This window comes from Kogia breviceps, chromosome 7, assembly GCF_026419965.1.
Source record: "Kogia breviceps isolate mKogBre1 chromosome 7, mKogBre1 haplotype 1, whole genome shotgun sequence".
Classification (NCBI taxonomy): Eukaryota; Metazoa; Chordata; class Mammalia; order Artiodactyla; family Physeteridae; genus Kogia; species Kogia breviceps.
The window spans coordinates 96,564,855-96,585,811 of NC_081316.1; the positions used below are offsets into that span (position 1 = coordinate 96,564,855).

The following is a 20,957-nucleotide window of genomic DNA, read 5'->3' on the forward strand; positions in this document are numbered from 1 at the left end:
CGAATCATCCCAAAATTGAGGCAGTGGACTTTGGAAGAAACTGTAGACTTTGGGTTCACTTTCTGCATCTAATTTGTCTCTGGTTTTATGTTTATCTTAATTTAGTACTTGGAGTTAATTATCATTGGTAGATTTGCTTATTGATTTGGTTGCTCTCTTCCTGTTTTTTTAAATATATATATTTTTCCTTTTTCTCTTTTTGTGAGTGTGTATCTGTATGCTTCGTTGTGTGATTTTGTCTGTATAGCTTTGCTTTTACCATTTGTCCTAGGGTTCTGTCTGTCTGATTTTTTTTTTTTTAGTATAGTTTTTAGTGCTTGTTATCATTGGTGGATTTGTTTTTAGATTTGGTTGCTCATTCTTTCTTTTTTTATGACTTTTTAATTTTTAATAATATTTTAAAATTTTAATAACTTTATTTAATTTATTTTTTCTTTCTTTCTTTCTTTTTCTCCATATTTTTCTGAGCCGTGTGGCTGACAGCGTCTTGGTGCTTCGGCTGGGTGTCAGGCCTGGGCCTCTGAGATGGGAGAGCCAAGTTCAGAACATTGGTCCACCAGAGGCCTCCTGGCTCCACTTAATATCAAATGGCAAAAGCTCTCCCAGAGATCTACATCTCAATGCTAAGACCCAGCTCCACTCAATGACCAGCAAGTTATAGTGCTGGACAACCTATGCCAAGACAGGAACACAACCGCACCCATTAGCAGAGAGGCTGCCTAAAATCATAATAAGGTCACAGACACCCCAAAACACACCACCAGATGCAGTCCTGCCCACCAGAAAGACAAGATCCAGTGTCATCCACTAGACAGGCACCAATCCCCTTCACCAGGAAGCCTACACAAGCCACTGAACTAAACTTAGCCAATGGGGATGGACACCAAAAATAACGGGAACTATGAACTTGCAGGCTTCAGAAAGGAGACCACAAAAACAGTAAGTTAAGCAAAATGAGAAGACAGAGAAATATGCAGCAGATGAAGGAGCAAGGTAAAAACCCAACAGACCAAACAAATGACGGGGAAATAGGCAGTCTACCTGAAAAGAATTCAGAGTAGTGATAGTAAAGATGATTCAAAATCTTGGAAATAGAATGGAGAAAATACAAGAAACATTTAACAAGGACCTAGAAGAACTAAAGACCAAAAAACAATGATGAAAAACAACACAATAAATGAAACTAAAAATTCTCTAAAAGGATTCAATAACAGTTTAAGTGAAGCGGAAGAATGGATAACTGTCCTTGAAGATAAAATAATGGAAATAACTACCACAGAGCAGAATAAAGAAAAAAGAATGAAAAGAATTGAGGACAGTCTCAGACCTCTGGGACAACATTAAATGCATCAACATTCGAATTATAGGGGTCCCAGAAGAAGAAGCAAAAAAGAAGGGACTGAGAAAATATTTGAAGAGATTATACTTGAAAACTTCCCTAATATGGGAAAGAAAATAGTCAGTCAACTCCAGGAAGCTCAGAGAGTCCCATACCAGATAAATCTAAGGAGAAACACACCAAGACACATATTAATCAAACTATCAAAAATTCAATACCATGAAAAAATATTAAAAGCATCAAGGGAAAACAACAAATAACATACAGGGGAATCCCAATAAGGTTAACAGTTGAACTTTCAGCAGAAACTCTGCAAGCCAGAAGGGAGTGGCAGCGCATATTTAAAGTGATGAAAGGGAAGAACCTACAACCAAAATTATTCTACCCAGCAAGGATCTCATTCAGATTCGACAGAGAAATTAAAACCTTTACAGAGAAGCAAAAGTAAGAGAATTCCACACCACCAAACCACCTTTACAACAAATGCTAAAGGAATTTTTCTAGGCATGAAACACAAGAGAAGGAAAAGACCTATAATAACAAACCCCAAACAATTAAAGAAATGGTAATAGGAACACAAGTATTGATAACTACCTTAAATGTAAATGGATTAAATGCTCCCACCAAAAGACATAGAAGGACTAAATGGATACAAAAACAGGACCCATATATATGCTGTTTACAAGAGACCCACTTCAGACCTAGGGACACATACAGACTGAAAGTGAGGGGATGGAAAAAGATAGTCCATGCAAATGGAAATCAAAAGAAAGCTGAAGTAGCAATTTTCATATCACACAAAATACACTTTAAAATAAAGACTATTACAAGAGACAAAGAAGGACACTACATAATGATCAAAGGATCAAGCCAAGAAGGTATAACAACTGTAAATATTTATGCACCTAACATAGAAGCAGCTCCATACAAAAAGCAAATGCTAACAGCCATAAAAGGGGAAATAGACAGTAACACAATCATACTAGGGGACTGTAACACCCCATTTTCACCACTGGACAGATCATCCAAAATGAAAATAAATAAGGGAACACAAGCTTTAAATGATACATTAAACAAGATGGACTTAGTTGATATTTATCGGACATTCCATCCAAAAACAACAGAATACACTTTCTTCTCAAGTGCTCATGGAACATTCTCCAGGATAGATCATATCTTGGGTCACAAATCAAGCCTTGGTAAATTTAAGAAAATTGAAATTGTATCAAGTATCTTTTCCAAACACAATGCAATGAGAGGAAAAAATTAGAGGAAAAAATCTGTAAAAAATAGAAACACATGGAGGCTAAACAATACACCAAGAATAACCAAGAGATCACTGAAGAAATCAAAGAGGAAATCAAAAAATACCTAGAAACAAATGACAATGAAAACACGAAGACCCAAAACCTGTGGTATGCAGCAAAAGCAGTTCTAAGAGGGAAGTTTATAGCAATACAATCCTACCTCAAGAACAAGAAACATCTTAAATAAAACAACCTAACCTTACACTTAAAGCAATTAGACAAAGAAGAACAAAAAACCCCAAAGTTAGCAAAAGGAAAGAAATCATAAGATCAGATCAGAAATAAATGAAAAAGAAATGAAGGAAATAATAGCAAAGTTCAAGAAAACTAAAAGCTTGTTCTTTGAGAAGATAAACAAACTTGATAAACCATTAGCCAGACTCATCAAGAAAAGGAGAAAACTCAAATCAGAATTAAAAATGAAAAAGGAGAAGTAACAACTGACAGGGCAGAAATAAAGGATTGTGAGAGATTGCTACAAGTAACTATATTCCAATAAAATGGAAAATCTGGAAGAAATGGACAAATTCTTAGAAAAACACAACCTTCTGAGACTGAACCAGGAAGAAATAGAAAATATAAACAGACCAATCACAAACACTGAAATTGAGACTGTGAGTAAAAACTTTCCAACAAACAAAAGCCGAGGACCAGATGGCTTAACAGGTGAATTCTACCAAACATTTAGAGAAGAGCTAACACCCATCCTTCACAAATTCCTCCAAAATATAGCAGAGGGGGGAACACTCCCAAACTCATTGTATGAGGCCACCATCACCCTGATACTAGAAGCAGACAAAGATGTCACAAAGAGGGAAAACTACAGGCCAATATCACTGATGAACATAGATGCAAAATTCCTCAACAAAATACTAGCAAACAGAATCCAACAGCACATTAAAAGGATCATACACCATGTTCAAGTGGAGTGTATCCCAGATTGCAAGGATTCTTCAATATATGCAAATCAATCAATGTGATACACCATATTAAATTGAAGGATAAAATCCATATAATCATCTCAATAGATGCAGAAAAAGCTTTCAACAAAATTCAACACCAATCTGTGATTAAAAACCCTTCAGAAAGTAGGCATAGAGGGAAGTTACCTCAACATAAGAAAGGTAATATATGACAAACCACAGCCAACATCATTCTCAATGGTGAGAAATTGAAACCATTTCCTCTAAGATCAGGAACAAGACAAGGTTGTCCACTCTCACCACTGTTATTCAACATAGTTTTGGAAGATTTAGCCACAGCAATCAGAGAAGATAAAGAAATGAAAGGAATCCAGTTCAGAAAAGAAGAAGTAAACCTGTCACTGTTTGCAGATGACATGATACTATACATAGAGAATCCTAAAGATGCTACCAGAAAACTACTAGAGCTCATCAATGAATTTGGTAAAGTAGCAGGATACAAAATTAATGCACAGAAATCTCTTGCATTCCTATACACTAATGATGAAAAATTTGAGAGTGAAATTAAGGAAACACTCCCATTTACCACTGCAACAAAAAGAATAAAATACCTAGGAATAAACCTACCTAAGGAGACAAAAGACTTGTATGCAGAAAACTATAGACACTGATGAAAGAAATCAAAGATGTTACAAACAGATGGAAAGATATATCATGTTCTTGGATTGGAAGAATCAACATTGTGAAAATGATTATACTACCAAAAACAATTTACAGATTCAATGCAATCCCTGTCACACTACCAATGGCATTTTTCACAGAACTAGAACAAAAAATTCCACAATTTGTATGGAAACACAAAAGACCCCAAACAGCCAAAGCAATCTTGAGAAAGAAAAACAGAGCTGGAGGAATCAGGCTCCTGGACTTCAGACTATACTACAAAGCTACAGTAATCAAGAATGTATGGTACTGGCACAAAAACAGAAATATAGATCAATAGAACGGGATAGAAAGCCCAGAGATAAACCCACACACATATGATCACCTTATCTTTGATAAAGGAAGCAAGAATATACAGTGGAGAAAAGACAGCCTCTTCAATAAGTGGTGTTGGGAAAACTGGACAGCTATATGTAAAAGTGTGAAACTAGAACACTCCCTAACACCATACACAAAAATAAACTCAAAATGGGTTAAAGACGTGAATGTAAGGCCAGACACTGTAAAACTCTTAGAGGAAAACATAGGCAGAACACTCTATGACATAAATCACAGGAAAATCCTTTTTGACTCACCTCCTACAGAAATGGCAAAAAAAGAAAAATAAACAAACGGGACCTAATGAACCTTAAAAGCTTTTTCACAACAAAGGAAAATATAAACAAGAAGAAAAGACAACCCTCAGAATGGGAGAAAATATTTACAAATGAAAGAACTGACAAAGGATTAATCTCCAAAATTTACAAGCAGCTCATGCAGCTCAATACCAAGAAAACAAAGAGCCCAATCCAAAAATGGGCAGAAGACCTAAATAGACATTTCTCCAAAGAAGATATACAGATTTACAACAAACACATGAAGTATGCTCAACATCACTAATTTTTAGTGTAATGCAAATCAAAATACAATGACGTACCATGTCACACTAGTCAGAATGTCCATCATCAAAAAATCTACAAACAAGAAATGCTGGAGAGGGTGTGGAGAAAAGGGAACCCTCTTGCACTGTTGGTGGGAATGTAAATTGATACAGCCACTATGGAGAACAGTATGGAGGTTGCTTAAGAAACTAAAAATAGAACTACCATATGACCCAGCAATCCCACTACTGGGCATATATCCTGAAAAAACCATAGTTCAAAAAGGGTCATGTACCACAATGTTCATTGCAGCTCTATTCACAATTGCCAGGACATGAAAGCAACCTAAGTGTCTATCAACAGATGAATAGATAAAGAAGATGTGGCACATACATACAATGGAATATTACTCAGACATAAAAAGAAACAAAATTGAGTTATTTGTAGTGAGGCAGATGGACCTAGCGTCTGTCATACAGAGTAAAATAAGTCAGAAAGAGAAAAACAAATGCCATATGCTAACACATATATATGGAATCTTAAAAAGGAAAAAAAAGTTTCTGAAGAACTTAGGGGCAGGACAGGAATAAAGATGCAGATGTAGAGAATGGACTTGAGGACACAGGGTATGGGAAGGGTAAGCTGGGATGAAGTGAGAGAGTGGCATGAACATATATACACTAGCAAATGAAAAATAGATAGCTAGTGGGAAGGAGCTCCATGGCACAGGGAGATCAGTTTGGTGCTTTGTCTCCACCTAGAGGGGTGGGATAGGGAGGGTCGGAGGGAGACACAAGAGAGAGGAGTTATGGGGATTTATGTATATGTATAGTTGATTCACTTTGTTATAAAGCAGAAACTAACACAACATTGTAAAGCAATTATACTCCAATAGAGATGTTTAAAAAAAAAAAAGAAAAAAAAAAAAAGCATCAGCCCAGGATGGTAAACTGGAAATAAACTAAAAAAACAAAAAAAGAATATTGCCTGGCATATGGTAAGCACTTTGAAAATATTGGCTGTTATTCACAAAATCTTAAGCTGAGACTAAATTTTTTAAATTAAATTTTAATTTTAAATGTACTGTATACAACATTTTAAAAACATTATCATTTCAAATTAGGCAAATTATAACAATGGAACAGTATTTGCTTTGTGGATTGTCTTTTATTTATGTATAAACATTGAGTCCACAAGCATCTTGGTTGTTACAGGGCATACAGTCAGTTAGAGTTTGAAGGACTACATAGAAAGTATTGTATTGGGCAAAAAGTTCGTTCGGAAAATCGCAAACAAACTTTTTGGCCCACCGAATAGCCTTTTCCGTATCATGTAGGGATTCAGATCTTAAAGAAAGGAATTATTTTCTCTGTAGTTGAGTCTCTCATTCCCTGCAATGCTCAATAGATGGATTAGCTTCTAAGAGGTAGGGTCACCCTGTGGTACTTTACAAAGAGACCTAGTGGCTTCTTGCTCATAGGAAGCAGGGCAAGTTCCTCGATGCCAGGTAAGAGGATGAATTTTCAGAAGCAACAGACCATTCCTTGTGCCCCAAGGGTCACGTAACCCCGTACACATCACTGAAGTGTCAGTCAATCTGCAGAGCACAATCATTTGATCCTTCCCTTCAGAATAGGGCAGGACAATATCCTTGTAAACATGGAGAGAAATTACTGCAGATAAGGGGAAAGGGTCAGGAAACCAGGATTATGATTATATTCTTTATTTTGGTTTAAAAATAATACAGGTTTTTTTTCTTCCAATGGGGAGATTTTTGTTTGTTTTATTAGTGCTGTTATTGAACAGTGCTGTTAAAGAAGTGAATTTCTTGAGAAAGATGCAGCGTTCATTTCAATAAATATGTATTGAGCACTGAATGTGCCAGGCATTGTATGAGGCCCTGGGGATTCCCTGGTGCCCTGGAGGAGCATGTAGTCCAGAGTGAAAAGAAACATTAAATAGATCATTTCAGAACAATAGGAGAGATTTAAAATATAGCAAGTAATTCCGATATCCACCCTGGGTTAAAAACCTCTTTAGAAACAAAGTTACAGGGAAGGGATAGCACCGAGAGCTGTTTCCATGTTCTCCTTGTGTGCTGTGAAACAGGTGGCTTTGGAGCTAATGTCTGACCAAAAAAGCGTGAACTTTATGTAAATAATACCTCAATAAGTCTGAATTAAACAAAAAGTTAATATATATCAGTGTTTTTCAATTAGTGAGACAGATATAAATGAGACAAGTAACTTATATTTCATCAAGTCTGGTGCATAAAACAGGCTGGTGTGTAAAATACATGAGAAGTCTATCAGGACTACCGTTTTATTAGAAGGCTGTGCAAACAAAAAGTAAACTCAAATACATCCTGAGTTTAGGCCTTGCCCAGCCACTTGAGAAATGCTGTTTTGACTACAAAGGAGTGGATTAACTCAGCACCACTCTTGGAAAAACAATTCAAAGGACATTTCTTATCAATAGTGGCTCAGTGTATCCTACATTGCACACCAACTGATTTGTTCCTGTCTTTTATATAGATTTTCTAGTTAACTGTAATTAGGACATTAACAAGTGTGCCTCCTTTAAAACAAAGCTAGATTTAAAAATAAAGTAAGCAGTAATTCTTTTTGCTTTTCTATGGAGAACATTTAGAGAAGTTATTTAATGGGCACCCAACCAGCAGTGAGTTAAATAGCATTTGCAAAAGGCTTTCTTTTACCACCCAAAGCTATTTTTGGTGTTTCCTCTTTGGGGGCAAATAATTAGAACTAATTGTTGTCTTTGTTTCCTGTTTGGGGGACAGATAATTAGAACTAATTATTAGTTCCCTTCACCTGTCCCACCCAATCAGCAAGTCCAATTGATTCTACCTTCTTCATCACCACTGTTGGTGTCCCAGTTCAGGTCACAATTTGCCAGAATTTATCTAAACAGTCTCCTAAGTGATTCTTGACAAAATGATCTTTTACTTTAGAGGAGGATATAATAAGAATGAGAAAATAATAATACCAGAAATGAGTAGCAACTCATTGATTGCATATTATATACATCTAACTATGCTAAGCACCTTACATGCTTTGGTTCATTCAATCCTTAGAACAGTCATACGAGGTAGTTGTGATTTCTATCCCCATCTAAGAAGAAAACTGAACCCCAGAGAGATTAAGCAACTAGTCTAAAGCCATTTGGCTATTGGTGGTGCCTCAGACATGAATTCTCTGTCTTCAAAACTTGTGCTCTTAACAACCATGCACACTCTCTGCCATATTTGCCCATATTTCCCTTAAATAGTAAAGATCCTTTGCCATATTAAACTATGCTGCATTACCAGAACAATGCTGGGCACATAAACATTTGAGAAATTTTTTGTTTTGTTTTGTTTTAATGGACAGACTCAGGAACCCCTATGTACAAGACTGGAAGCTGAAGTATTATAATACTTCATTTATTCCACATCATTTGAATGAGTGTTTTTAGGTAAACCAGTTTTCTAGCTAACTGAAATTAAACTATTTAAGGACAATTTTTTTAAATTTTGATAAAATCTTTCTGAAATGTATTCCATTCCTTTTTTGCCTCAGTAGTATGACAGTTCTAATTTAATATTATCCTAATGACAAAAAATATCGTTATGACCAACAAATGTTGCATATGCTGTTTATTTAGTATTTCATCTGGGCTATTGTTTTAATTACCATCTATATGCTGAGGAAGCCCAAATCTTTGTCTCCAACTGGGATTTCTCTCCTGATCTTCAGATCCATGTATTATATATCCACACTCCCACTTACCCTGAATATTCAAAATGAACCCAAAATCCCCCAATACACCTAGACCCCCAAATCTGTATCTCCAGAATTCCATATCTTAGTGAAAGATTACACTGTCTACCTAGTTGCTAGTCATAAACATGGGCATAATGTTTGACTCATCCTTTTCCTTCATTAACTACCCCCCAATCAATCAATCAATCAACAAAAGCCCTATTGATTTTGTCTTCTATATATCTCGCCAAACCAAAACATTCTGTCCTGTCTTTTGCTTTATCCTGACATTATTATGTTTGCCTAGATGATTGCAACTTTATAAATGATGCCCCTACCTATAATTTCACCTCAATTTAATTTATTCTCTATACTAGAGTGAGATTACATTTTTAAAACTAGAACTCTGATTATGTCACATCCTGGTCTGTAATTTTCAATAGTTCTTCACTACTCATGGGATAAGGTTCAAAAAACTTTAATATTGCATAAAGCCTTTGATGATCTTTCTTGCAGCTCACTTATCCATTCTTCTGCCTCAGTTATTCTGCTATTGATTCCTTCTAGAGTATTTTTAATTTCAGTTATTGTGTTGTTCATCACTGTTTGTTTGTTCTTTAGTTCTTCTAGGTCCTTTTAAATGTTTCTTGTATTTTCTCCCTTCTGTTTCTGAAATTTTGGATCACCTTTACTATCATTACTCAGGTAGACTGCTTATTTCCTCATCATTTGTTTGGGCTTATGGTTTTTTACCTTGCTCCTTCATCTGCAGCATATTTCTCTGTCTTCTCATTTTGTTTAACTTACTGTGTTTGGGGTCTCCTTTCTGCAGCCTGCAGGATCATAGTTCCTCTTCTGGTGTCTGCCCCCAGTGGGTGAGCTTGGTCCAGTGGCTCATGCAGGCTTCCTGGAGGCAGGGACTAGTGCCTGTGTTCTGGTGGGTGGAGCTGGATCTTGTCCCTCTGATGGGCAGGGCCATGTCTGGTGGTGTGTTTTGTGGTGTTTGTGAGCTTAGTATGACTTTAGGCAGCCTTTCTGCTAATGGGTGGAGTTGTGTTCCTGTCTTGCTAGTTGTTTGGTGTGAGGACTCCAACACTGGAGTTTGCTGGGCATTGGGTGGAGCTGGGTCTTGATGTTGAGATGAGGACCTCTAGGAGAGCTCTTGCCGATCAGTATTCCCTGGGACTGGAAGTTCTCTGTTGGTCCAACATCCTGAACTCGGCTCTCCCACCTCAGAGACTCAGGCCCAAACCTTGTCCAGAGCAGCAAGACCCTGCAAGCGACACAGCACAGAAGGAAAAAAAAAAAGAACAAACAAAACCCCAAGACTAATGGTAAAAGCAAAACCAAACACAGACACACATACACACACACAGAGAGAAAACAAAAAAGAAGAGAGCAACTGAGCAAATAAATGAACCCCAAAATGAAAACAAACACTAAAAACTAAACTAACAAAAATTAAAAACCAAAAACAAATCAAAAGCAGAAAGCAAACTCTAGGTAGGTCTCTGCATGTGCTGTGGGCACTGTGGGGCCAGCTCAGACTCTGACCTGGCCCAACTCATGTGTGTACTTGCCCCCAAAGTCCACAGCTTCAATTGTGGGAAAGCTCATCTTTTCAGATATTCCACAGATGCAGGGTTTACCAAGCCAATTGCAGGGATTTAATCAGCTTCCCCTGCAGCTGCACAGAGAGAGTTCCCTTCCTCTTCTTTGATCACACCACCCCTGGAGTTCAGCTTCGGTTTTGTCCCCACCAAAACCAAAGCATGTGGTTTTGGTATGTGGGCCACCCTCAGGCGTCTGTTCTCCCCCCAGGCAAGAGGGCGAGAAAGTAGCGGATGATTTGGGTTCACTTGCTCACTCAGGCTGGGGAGAAGGAGGGATTGCAGTCACAATTGAGTTCTGCGGGGAGTGGCTGATTTGGCAGAGGCCGGCAGGAAGTTACAACAGCCTGAGGCATGCCACGCACTCTCCTAGGGAAGTTGGCCCTAGATTGCAGGATCCTTGGCAATGGAGAGCTGCAGAGGCTCCCAGGAAGGTGTGGGCAGTGACCTGTGCTTGGTCTCAGGATGCTTGGTGGCAGTGGTGGCAGTGGTAGCCGTCGCACCCACCTCTGGGGTCTGAGGTAGCAGCCATGGAGCTCATTTAGGCAGTGCCGGGCTGTCTGTGAGTGCACGGAGAAAGAAATTCCTATGCTGGACCCCTCCGTCTATTTGGGCCCCCCACAACAATGGTCACTTACTCTCTGGTGGGCCCAGGCTTCTTCCCGGACTCCCTCAGCTGTGGCGCACTAGCCGCCTTAGTCTGTCTTCATGCAGCCAATCCCAGTCCTCTCCCTGGGGTCTGACCTCTAAAGCCCAAGCCTCAGCACCCAGCCCCCACCCGCCCTGGTGTGCAAACAAGCATCTCAGGCTGGGGAGTGCTGGTCGGCACTGATCCTCTGGACAGGATTCTCTCTTCTTTGCCCTCCATACCCCTGTTGCTGCACTTTCCTCTGAGGCTCCAAAGCTCCCCCTGTCCCCACCAGTGAGGGGGCTTCCCAGAGTGTGGAAACTTCTCCTCCTTCACAGATCGCTCACAGAGGTGCAGGTCCCATCCCAATTCCTTTGTCTCTCTTTTTTTTTCTTTTGCCCTACCCAGTTACATGGAGATTTTCCTGCCTTTTGGGAGGTCTGAGGTCTTCTTAGCATTCAGTAGGTGTTCTGAAGGAGTTGTTCCACATGTAGATGTATTTTTGATATATCTATAAGGAAGAAGGTGATCTCCATGTCTTACTTCTCTGCCATCTTCCCATATCCCTCCTAGATTTCCCTAGTTTTAACTTAATGTCCTTTTTCTGTCCTAGGATCCTATCCTTGATACCACATTGCATTTTAGCAATCATGTCTCCTCAGGTACCTCTTGACTGTGACAGCTTCACAAATTTTCCTTGTTTCTGATCTTGAGAGTATTGAGGAATACTGGGTATTTTCTTGTATATCCCTCATTAGGTGTTTTTCTGGTGAAGGGTCTTGCCTCAATGTTGATGGTTGTCAACTGATCAGGGTGGTGGTTGCTAAAGGTTGGGGTGGCTGTGGCAATTTCTTAAAATAAGACAACAACAAAGTTTGGTGCATCAATTGGCCCTTTCTTCCATGAACAATTTCTCTGTAGCTGTTTGATGGCATTCTACCCACAGAAGAACTTTCAAAATTGGAGTCAGTCCTTTCAAGCCCTGCCACTGCTTTATCAGCTAAGTTTATTAAATCCATTTTTGTCATTTCAACAGTCTTCACAGCATCTTCACCAGGAGTTGATTCCATCCCAAGAAACCACTTTCTTTGCAACTCCTCATCCATTCAAATTTTATGAGATTGAAGCAATTTAGTCACAGACTCAGACTTCACTTCTAATTCTAGTTCTTTTGCTGTTTTCACCATATTTTCAGTTACTTCCTCCACTGAAGTCTTCAACCCCTCAAAGTCATCCATGAAAGTTGGAATCAACTTCTTCCAAAATCCTGTTAATCATGAATGTTCTCAGTAGCATCTAGAATGGTGAATCCTTTCCAAAAGGTTTTCAATTGACTTTGAAATCCACTAGAGGAATCATCTATGGAGGCTATAGCCTTACTAACATATTTCTCAAATAATAAGATTTTAAAGTTGGAATGACTCCTTGATCCATGGACTGCAGGATGGATGTTGTCTTAGCAGGCATGAAAACAATGTGAATCTCATTGTACATCTCCATCAGAGCTCTTGGGTGACCAGGTGCATTGACAATGAGCAGTAATATATTCATAGGAATCTTTTTTTCTAGCAGAAGGTTTCAACAGTGGGCTTAAAAGAGTCAGTAAACCATGTTATAAACAGATGTGCTGTCATCAGGCTTTGTTGTTCCATATATAGAGCACAGGTAGAGTAGATTTAGCCTAATTCTTATGGGACCTAGGATTTTCCGAATGGTAAATGAGCACTGGCTTCAACTTAAGGTCACCAGCTGCATTGACCCCTAACAAGAGAGTCAGCCTGTCCTTTGAAGCTTTGACACCAAGCAATGACTTCTTCTCTCTAGCTGTAAAAGTCCTAGGTGGCATCTTCTTCTAATAGAAGACTGTTTTGTCTACATTGAAAACCTGCTTAGAGGAGCCACATTCATGAATTATCTTAGCTAGATCTTTGTGTGTGTGTGTGGTACGCGGGCCTCTCACTGTTGTGGCCTCCCCCGCTGTGGAGCACAGGTTCTGGATGCGCAGGCCCAGCGGCCATAGCTCACGGGCCCAGCCACTCCGTGGCATGTGGGATCTTCCCGGACCAGGGCACGAACCCGTGTCCCCTGCATTGGCAGGCGGATTCTCAACCACTGTGCCACCAGGGAAGCCCTTAGCTAGATCTTTTGGATAACTTTTTGCAGCTTCTACGTCAACACTTGCTGAATTTTGCACTTTGATGTTATAGAGATGGCTTCTTTCCTTAAACCTCATGAACCAACCTCTGCTAGCTTCAAACTTTTCTTCTACAGTTTCCTCACCTGTCTCAGCCTTCATAGAATTGAGGAGAGTTAGGACTTTCCTCTGGATTAGGCTTTGGCTTAAGGGAGTATTGTGGCTGGTTTGATCTTCTATCCAGATCACTAAAACTTTCTCCATATCAGCAGTGAGGCTGTTTTACTTTCTTATCATCTGTGTGTTCACTGGAGTAGCACTTTTAATTTCCTTCAAGAGCTTTTTCTTTGCATTCAGAAGTTAGCTAACTGTTTGACTCAAGAAGCTTAGCTTTTGGCCTACCTTGGTTTCCACAGTCCTTCCTCACTAAGCTTAATCATTTCTAGCTTTTGATTTAAAGTGAGAGATGTGTGACTCTTCCTTTCACTTGAACACTTAGAGGCCATGGTAGGGCTATTAACAGACCTAATTTCAATATTCTTGCGTCTCAGGGAATAGTGAAGCCCAAGGAGAAGGAGAAAGACAGGTGAATGGCTGGTTGGTACAGCAATCAGAATACACACAACATTTATCAGTTAAGTTTGCCATCTTATGTAGAAGCAGTTCATGGTGCCCCAAAACATTACAATAGTAACATCAAAGATCATAATCACAGATAACAATAACAAATATAATAATAATGAAAAATATTGAAATATTGTAAGAATTACCAGAATTTGACATAGAGACACAAAGTGATGAAATGCTATTGGAAAAATGTCACTAATAGACTCACTTAGCACAGGATTGCCACAAACTTTCAATTTGTAAAAAAAAAAATGCAATATCTGTGAAGACAATAAAGTGAAGCACAATAAAATAAGGTATGCTTATATATCCAGCCTGTATTTAAGGGGTAAAGAGTTATGCTCCACCTCCTTGAGGGCAGACTATCTACAGAAATTATTTGGAATTCTTTTGTGTGAAAGATTTATGTACATTTATTTATGTATTCAGTCATTTATTTATATCAGTATGGAGTCATGGATATTTATTTTATACTTTGAGTTATTATCCAATAATACTTTATTTATTTTGTTACTCAAATTGTTCTGTTTTGACTATCAGGAGCCCTTTCAGTTGGATCCTGTGTTTATTTGATATATCCCCAGTTGTTTGTCTTTTGAGCACTTCCTAACTTTCTGGCACAAAAAGACACAGCAGGCTTACCTTATATATTTCCTGCCCAAACACTAGAATCAGCCATTTTTCCAAGGAGCCCTGGTTCCTTTAACTGGAGAATGTATTTGAAACAATGATCTGGGCTCTGGGTGGGCACTAACAGTTTTTAATTAAAACTTGGATTTGTTTTTAAAAGACCCAAAAGTACAATGTATACAAAAGTATACATTCCCACCACTCAAATTGAACACATTTTTCCTCCTTATTTTGCTTTTTAATAAATAAAACATATAAAATTGAAGGCCATTTTCCCACTCCCCGGTCCTAAAACACTACCTCTTTTCCCAGAAGCAACCACAATCTTAAGTTGACATGTAGACATTTTTTTCAAGCATGCATGAAATATTTACAGAAATAGCTATGTATTAAAGAAAATACTGGCAAAACTCCCAAGAAACAAAAGTCCAGCCACCAGATGGCTGTAGAGGTGAATTCTACCAAACATTTAGAGAAGAGTTGACACTTATCCTTCTCAAACTATTCCAAAAAATTGCAGAGGAAAAAATGTTTCTGCACTCATTTGATGAGGCCAGCATCACTCTGATACCAAAACTAGACAAAGATATCACACAAAAAGAAAATTACAGGCCAATATCACGGATGAACATAGATGCAAAAACCTCAACAAAATATTAGCAAATTGAATACACTAAAAGGATCATTTACCATACTCAAGTGGAATTTATCCTAGGGATGCAAGGATGGTTCAGTATCCACAAACCAATCAATGTGATATACCACATTAACAAATTGAAGAATAAAAACCATATGATTGAGAGGGGCAAGAGACAAGATGGCAGAGCAGAAGAAATTGAGCTCATCTCCTCTCATGAAAAAAACAAAATCACAACTAACTGCTGAACAACCATCAACAAAAAAGTCTTGAACCTACCGAAAAAGATATTCTACACCCAAAGACAAAGAAGAAGCTACAATGAGATGATAGGAGGGATGCTTTTGCAATATAATCAAATCCCATACCTGCCAGATGGGTGACCCACAAACTAGAAAATAATTATATTGCAGAGGTTCTCCCACAGGAGTGAGAGTTGTGAGCCCCACATTATGCTCCTCACCCTGGGGCTCTGGCATCAGGTGGAGGAACCTCCAAAATATCTGCTCTCGAAGGCCAGTGGAGCTTGAATTCAGGAGCTCCACAGAACTGGGGGAAACAGAGACTCCACTCTTGGAGGTCACACACAAGGTTTCACATGCATTGGGACCCAGGGCAAAGCAATGACTCCATAGAAACCTGGGCCAGACCTATCTGCATTTCTTGGAGGGTCTTCTGGCAGATGGGGAGTGGTCATGGCTCACTGTGGGGGCGAGGGCACTGGTGATAGAGGCCCCAGGGGATATTCTTTGGTGTGACCTCTCCTGGAGGACACCATTTTGGCATGAGATCTGGCCCCATGCAACAGCCTGCAGGCTTCAGTACTGGGATGCTCAGGCCAAACAACCAAAAGTGTGGGAACACAGCCCCACCCATCAGCAGACAGGCTGCCTAAAGTCATTCTGAGCCCACTGCCAGCTCTAAACACACCCCTTGACACAGCCCTTCCCACCAAAGGGATAAGACCCAGCTCCACCCATCAGTGGGCAGGCACCAGTTCCTCCCACCAGGAAGCCTGCACACCTTCTAGACCAGTGTCACTCACCAGGGAGCAGACACCAAAAGAAAAAGGAACTACAGTCCTTCAGCCTGAGGAACAGAGACCACAAACAGAGAAAGTTAGACAAAATGAGATGGCAGAGAAAGATGTTCCAGACAAAGGAACAAGATAAAACCTCAGAAGAACAGCTAAGTGAAGTAGAGGTATGCAATCTACCTGAAAAAGAATTCAGAATAATGATAGTAAAGATGATCCAAGACCTCAGAAAAGGAATGGAGGCACAGACTGAAAGGATACAAGAAATGTTTAATAAAGAGCTAGAAGCTTTAAAGAACAAACAAACAGAGATGAACAGTATATATTCAACACCCATTTATGATAAAAAAAAAAAACTCTCCAGAAAGTGGGCATATAGGGAACATACCTTTATTATAACATAACATAATAAAGGCTATATATGACAAACCCACAGCTAACATCATACTCAACAATGAAAAGCTGAAAGTATTTTCTCTAAGATCAGGAACAAGACAAGGATGTCCACTCTCACCACTTTCATTCAACATAGTTTTGGAAGTCTGAGCCAGGGCAATCAGAGAAGAAACAAAAATAAAAAGAATACAAATTGGAAAAGAAGAAGTAAAACCAACTTGGTTTGCAGATGACATGATATTATACATAGAAAATCCTAAAGATGCTGCCAGAAAATTACTAGAGCTCAGGAATGAATTTGGTAAACTTGCAGAATACAAAGTTAATACACAGAAATCTGTTGCATTTCTATACACTAACAATGAAAGATCAGAAAGAGAAATTAAGAAATAATCCCATTTACCATCACATCAAAAAGAATAAAATACCTACATATAAATCTACCTAAGGAGGCAAAAGGCCTGTACTCTAAAAACTATAAGACGCTGATGAAAGAAATTGAAGATGAGGACTTCCCTGGTGGCACAGTGGCCAATGCAGGGAACATGGGTTCGATCCCTGGTCTGGGAAGATCCCACAGTTCACTGAGCAACTAAGCCTACAAGCCACAGCTACTGAGCTTGTGTGCCACAACTACTGAAGCCCGCATGCCTAGAGCCTGTGCTCTGAAGCAAGAAAAGCCACCAAAATAAGAAACCCGTGCACCACAACAAAGAGTAGCCCCTGCTCACTGCAACTAGGGAAAGCCTGTGCACAGCAACAAAGACTCAACACAGTCAAAAATAAATTAATTAATTTTTAAAAAAGAAATAAAAAATGACACAAACAGATGGAAAGACATACCATTTTCTTGGATTGGAAGAATGAATATTGTCAAAATGACTATACTACCCAAGGCAATCTACAGATTTAATGCAATCCCTATTAAATTACCAATGGCATTTTTCACAGGACTGGAACAAAAAAAATTTAAATTTATAGGGAAACACAAAAGACCCCAAATAGCCAAAGAAATCTTGAGAAAGAAAAACAGAGCTGGAGAATCAGGCTCCCTGATTTCAGATTATACTACAAAGCTACAGTCATCAAGACAGTATGGTACTGGCAGAACAACAGAAATGTAGATCAGTGGAACAAGATAGAAAGCCCAGAAATAAACCCACTCACCAATGGTCAATTCATCTATTGACAAAGGAGGTAAGAATATATAGTGGAGAAAAGGCAGCCTCTTCAATAAGTGGTGCTGGGAAAAATGGACAGCTACATGCAAAAGAATGAAAAAGAATGTTAGGACATTCTCTAACACCATACACAAAAATAAACTCAAAATGGATTAAAGACCTAAATTTAAGTCCAGATACTATAAAACTCTTAGAGGAAAACATAGGCAAAACACTATATGACATAAATTGCAGCAATATCTTTTTGTATCCACCTCCTAGAATAATGAAAATAAAAACAAAAATAAACAAATGGGGAACTAATTTTGCACAGTAAAGGAAAGCATAAACAAAATCGAAAGACAACACACAGAATTGGAGAAAATATTTGCAAATGAAGCGACTGACAAGGGATTAATCTCCAAAATATGCTCATGCAGCTCAATATCAAAAAACAAATGGCCCAATCAAAAATGGGCAGAAGATCTAAATAGACATTTCTCTGTAGAAGACATACAGATGTCCAAAAAGCACATGAAAAGATGCTCGACATCACTAATTATTAATGAAATACAAAACTACAATGAGGTATCACCTCAGACTGGTCAGAATGGCCAACATCAAAAAGGTGACAAACAATAAATGCTGGTGAGAGTGTGGAAAAAAAGTAAATCTTGTCCACAGTTGGGAATGTAAATTGGTGTAGCCAGTGTGGAAAACAGTATAGCCCTTTCTCAAAGAAATAAAAATATTACTACCATATGAGCCAGCAATTCCACTCCTGGGTATGTTCCCCCCCCAAAATGAAAACACTAAAAGATACATGCACCCCAATATCATAGCAGCATTATTTACAGTTGCCAAGATATGGAAGCAACTAAAGTGTCCATCAACGGATGAGTGGGTAAAAAGGATGTGGTATATATACACAATGGAATACTACTCAGCCATAAAAAGAGAACAAGATTTTGCTATTTGCAACAACATGGATGGACTTGAAGGGTATTATGCTAAGTGAAATAAGTCAGAGAATAACATAATGCATGACATCACTTATATATGGAAGCTAAAAAAAAAACTAGTAAGTATAGCAAAAAGAAACAGACTCACAGGGCTTCCCTGGTGGCGCAGTGGTTGAGAGCCCGCCTGCCGATGCAGGGGGCGTGGGTTCATGCCCCGGTCCGGGAAGATCCCACATGCCGCGGAGTGGCTGGGCCCGTGAGCCATGGCCGCTGAGCCTGCGCGTCTGGAGGCTGTGCTCCACAAAGGGAGAGGCCACAACAGTGAGAGGCCTGCGTACCACAAAAAAAAGAAAAAAGAAACAGACTCACAGATATAGAGAATAAGCTAGTGGTTACCAGTGGGGTGAGGGATGGAGGAGGGGCAAGAGACAAGTAGGGGATTAAGAGATACAAACTACTATATATATAATAAATAAGCTACAAAGATATATTGTATAGAACAAGGAATATATCCAATATTTTACAATAAGTATAAATGGAGTATAACCTTTAAAAATTGTGAATCACTATGTTGTACATCTGAAATTTATGTAATATTGTAAATCATCTATACCTCAATTTTTTAAGAAAGCGAAAAGACTGGCTTTTGTTTAGGCTGAGTTTCCATATTCCCTGGGCTGTTCTAGTGGGTAATTGTGTCTCTGCCGTAAGCCATTTGTCTACACATTTAGTACCTTACCTTGTTGCAGCTAGTGTTCCATTTGTCTCTCTCTCATGAGGTAACTTCATTCTGCTACTGCTTCTCTAGTCTGTTTCTTCACATCTCATATCAGTTTGCTGCTTTGTAGGCAGCTTCTGGTGTCCTTCCTTGTTGGAAGACCAATAACTTGATATAGTGGATTTTGTGAAAGTATATTGTAAACTGAAATGTGCTAAACAATTATATAATTTCACTCTTTTATTCACAGAGCCTCCCAAAATGGGGCCGGGGGCATATTCATTTGTTTGGAGTACTTGCTCTTTATCAGCTATTTTTTAGCTTAGAGACATTACCAGTTGCTTTTAGTTATTTTTTGAGTTGTACTTCTGGAAGGTTGAAGCTGCCAGGTTTAAGACCATTTGCTATCTGGAAATCAGAATAGTTAATTTAATTGTTCTTTCTTCATTTTTATCTTTTATACAAATACTGTTCTTCAAAATATAGGAACAGTATCCAAAATAGAGGAAAATTTTCTATTGAAGGGATTGCTCATGAAACTTACAGTTTCTCCAGCAAGTGACTTAAAATGAGAGACTAATTGTGTAATTATAAAGTGAAAGGCTTTAGCTATAATTGCCATCCATTGAATTGTATTGCTGTGTGGGCAGTTCAGCTGGTAAAGTTCTGGGTGCATAGCACCTTATCTGCTTACTAAGGTAAGCAGAAATTTGGGTGTTGGGATTTCCAGCCCCATTAACAGTAAATATATCTAATTTCTTCCACAGCTTACATTTACTTTGACAAAGGCAAATTTGGAAGCAATTACTTGAGAACCATTTGTATAACACCTGGATAATCAAAACAGGCACAATGAAGCACTTCCTAAGGTAAGTATTTATGGTTTCCTGGATGAGCACTCTGAAATGGAGAAACTTCCGTAACAATTAGTATAATATTTCTGTTCACCATTTGTGATCCTATAACCAGTTCTCTAGGACTGAATAAAATAGCATTGTATTTTGGCTAAGAACAATTTGGCCATAAGGTTCCCCTGCCAACTCTATACCCATACTGATGCTAAGAGAGAGCACTTACAAGTAGGAGATTAAAAGAGATTATAAAAGAATATAGGCACAAAACCATGGGGCAGACACGCTTTGATGCCTTGTGTTTCTAAAGCCCTAAGGTTCAGGTTTGAGGCGTTAGTAGTCAAGGAATCAATATAATTTGTATAGAATCATTTTCCTAAAAAAAGTAATTTTAAATATAGATTTTGGTTGGCTGGCCAACCCATACAGGCATTTTCAAATGTTTGTTTTTGGTGAAAAATATATGTTCTAAGCTTTTGCTTTTCCTGCCTCAGTGATGCCTCTTAAATCTGCATTAATTTTTGGTTCCCTGAAGATTGTGCTGTATAGGGTACCATATATGTTTGTGTGTTTTAGAGTGATCATGTTTTGTTTTGTAAGCCATTTAGCTGGACCTATAGTTATAATTATTTTCAAGAGTACTGACTGACATTCA

General features: G+C 38.6%; 1 protein-coding gene across 2 annotated transcripts in view; it reads left to right on the forward strand.

Annotated features, from left to right (window-relative positions):
* Positions 1 to 20,957, forward strand: part of ELMOD1 (ELMO domain containing 1) — a 100,832-nt gene that overhangs the window by 16,469 nt on the left and 63,406 nt on the right. For both annotated transcript variants that reach the window (XM_059070370.2, XM_067038882.1), the window contains exon 2: positions 20,219 to 20,320. In XM_059070370.2, coding sequence (XP_058926353.1) covers positions 20,304 to 20,320 — 17 coding nt within the window. In that variant the 5' untranslated portion in view covers positions 20,219 to 20,303. The remainder of the gene's footprint in view (positions 1 to 20,218; positions 20,321 to 20,957) is intronic.